Raw genomic sequence first — 1,917 nt, forward strand, 5'->3', positions numbered from 1 at the left:
ATAATAATAATAATAATAATAATAATAATAATAATAATAATAATAATAAAAAACGGAACAGATACAATAGGGTTCCATGCTCCGATGGAGACATGGAAACGCTGCTGCTTTGCAGCTGCGTTACCCTGCTTCCTCGGGCTTGGACCCCTAATAATAATAATAATAATAATAATAAAAAACGGAACAGATACAATAGGGTTCCATGCTCCGATGGAGACATGGAAACGCTGCTGCTTTGCAGCTGCGTTACCCTGCTTCCTCGGGCTTGGACCCCTAATAATAAAAATGGAGAAAACACTACGGGAGAGACAGAGTGTAAAAGGCAAGGACTGTGCAAACACAGGTTTGATTTTCTATCCCTGTGGGGACCGTGGATTGACTTCCATTCATTTTCTGGTAATTTTACAGCCTAACCCTGACCATTAACCCCAAAACTACCCTCACAGGTACCTACCTGACCCTAAAACTAACCTAAACTCAATTCACACCTTGGACCCACCCTAATCCTCCACCTGAAATTATCATCTGTGCCCGTGGGGACCGGGCTTTGGTCCCCACGAAACTGCCTTCTTTTTCTGGAAAATGGTTTCCACGATCTAGTAAAAATGTGCCCCCACCTCCTCTGTGGACTCTTCACCCAACACAACACTGATCCTTGAGTGAAAAAAAAAACAATATCCAGCCATCATTATTGTTGTTTATAAACTTTTATGAGCTGTGGGAGGGCAGAGGGAGGAATTATGATAATTTATGGCCCGCTGTATCTTCAGCTCGTTTATACTCGGTCAGGAAAAAGATGTCGTAAATGAGGCAATCACCGACCCCGTCTCATGTCGTATTGAAGTATAACCCCAGCTTAAGGTTGATTAGCTGTGGAGGACACCTTGAATGGGACTGACTCCAGAGTGTAATCAGTTATAGATAGATATCTAGAGACTATTCTCTGACAGTTTTACTAAAATTCATTCAGTGGTTCATGAAATATTTTGCTAAGAGACAAACAAGGTTGAAATCTACAGTTAATGTCAAAATTCTTAGCAAAGCTCTGGCGTGATCAGTTATTCCTCAGAGTATGAGTTAAGGATCACTCTCAGTTACTACCACAACAGATTTTGGTTGGCTGTGGCAGACATCTTGAATTGGACCAAAAGCTAATCAAATCATTTTCTATTTCATTACTGCCCATCTTTCAGCAGAGTGATAAAGGTAGAGCCTAACTGAACAAATCTCTATAGTTGTAAACATTTTGTTGTTTAGTTTGATCTCCTAAAAAGACATTAATGGTACGCAGCATTTATCATATTTAGACTTATTCAATGTTCTCCAAAAAGCAATGAAAAATGTGTTTGTGTGTCTCACCTGGACTGTAAGTGTTCCAGCTGTACCTGCAGATTCTCAGTCTGCTCCACCTGCTCATCCAGAGACCTCTGCAGCTTTCTCGTCTGGTTGTGAGACTCATCCAACTAAACACACAATAACAAACATGCATGAAGCCCTTTAGTGTTCACAAAACAAACAAACAAACAAACAAACAAACAAACCTATGACATTTGATGGCTTTAATGCCACATAACAAGACTGGTCAAGCTAACTGGAACCTAGGATCTTAGCTAATGATTGATTGGTTTGATAGATTTTTTAAAATTTATTCAGTCAGTCATCAAATGGTTTGTTATCAACATTTGCTATAATTGTGGCAAGCTGAAAAAGTTCAAAATGTGGAAGAACAGATTCAAAGAGGAACAAACATCAACAGGTCACATGACCAAGAAACACAGATGGACTGAAAGACCCAACGATAAATACAGCCACTAACTGGAAACACATTCAGGGGATTAAAAGAGCCTGATAAGCTTTAAAAATTGGAGACAAAAATATAAAACCTAAAAACAAGAACAATAAAATGTAAAATATATA

General features: G+C 38.9%; 1 protein-coding gene across 1 annotated transcript in view; it reads right to left on the reverse strand.

Moving 5' to 3' along the window:
• ccdc102a (coiled-coil domain containing 102A) overlaps positions 1-1,917 on the reverse strand; it is a 48,623-nt gene that overhangs the window by 3,486 nt on the left and 43,220 nt on the right. The window contains exon 9 of the mRNA XM_014001519.1: positions 1,360-1,463. Within this exon, the coding sequence (XP_013856973.1) occupies positions 1,360-1,463 (104 nt within the window). The remainder of the gene's footprint in view (positions 1-1,359; positions 1,464-1,917) is intronic.

This window comes from Austrofundulus limnaeus, unplaced genomic scaffold (genome assembly GCF_001266775.1).
Source record: "Austrofundulus limnaeus strain Quisiro unplaced genomic scaffold, Austrofundulus_limnaeus-1.0 Scaffold9, whole genome shotgun sequence".
Taxonomy (NCBI): domain Eukaryota; kingdom Metazoa; phylum Chordata; class Actinopteri; order Cyprinodontiformes; family Rivulidae; genus Austrofundulus; species Austrofundulus limnaeus.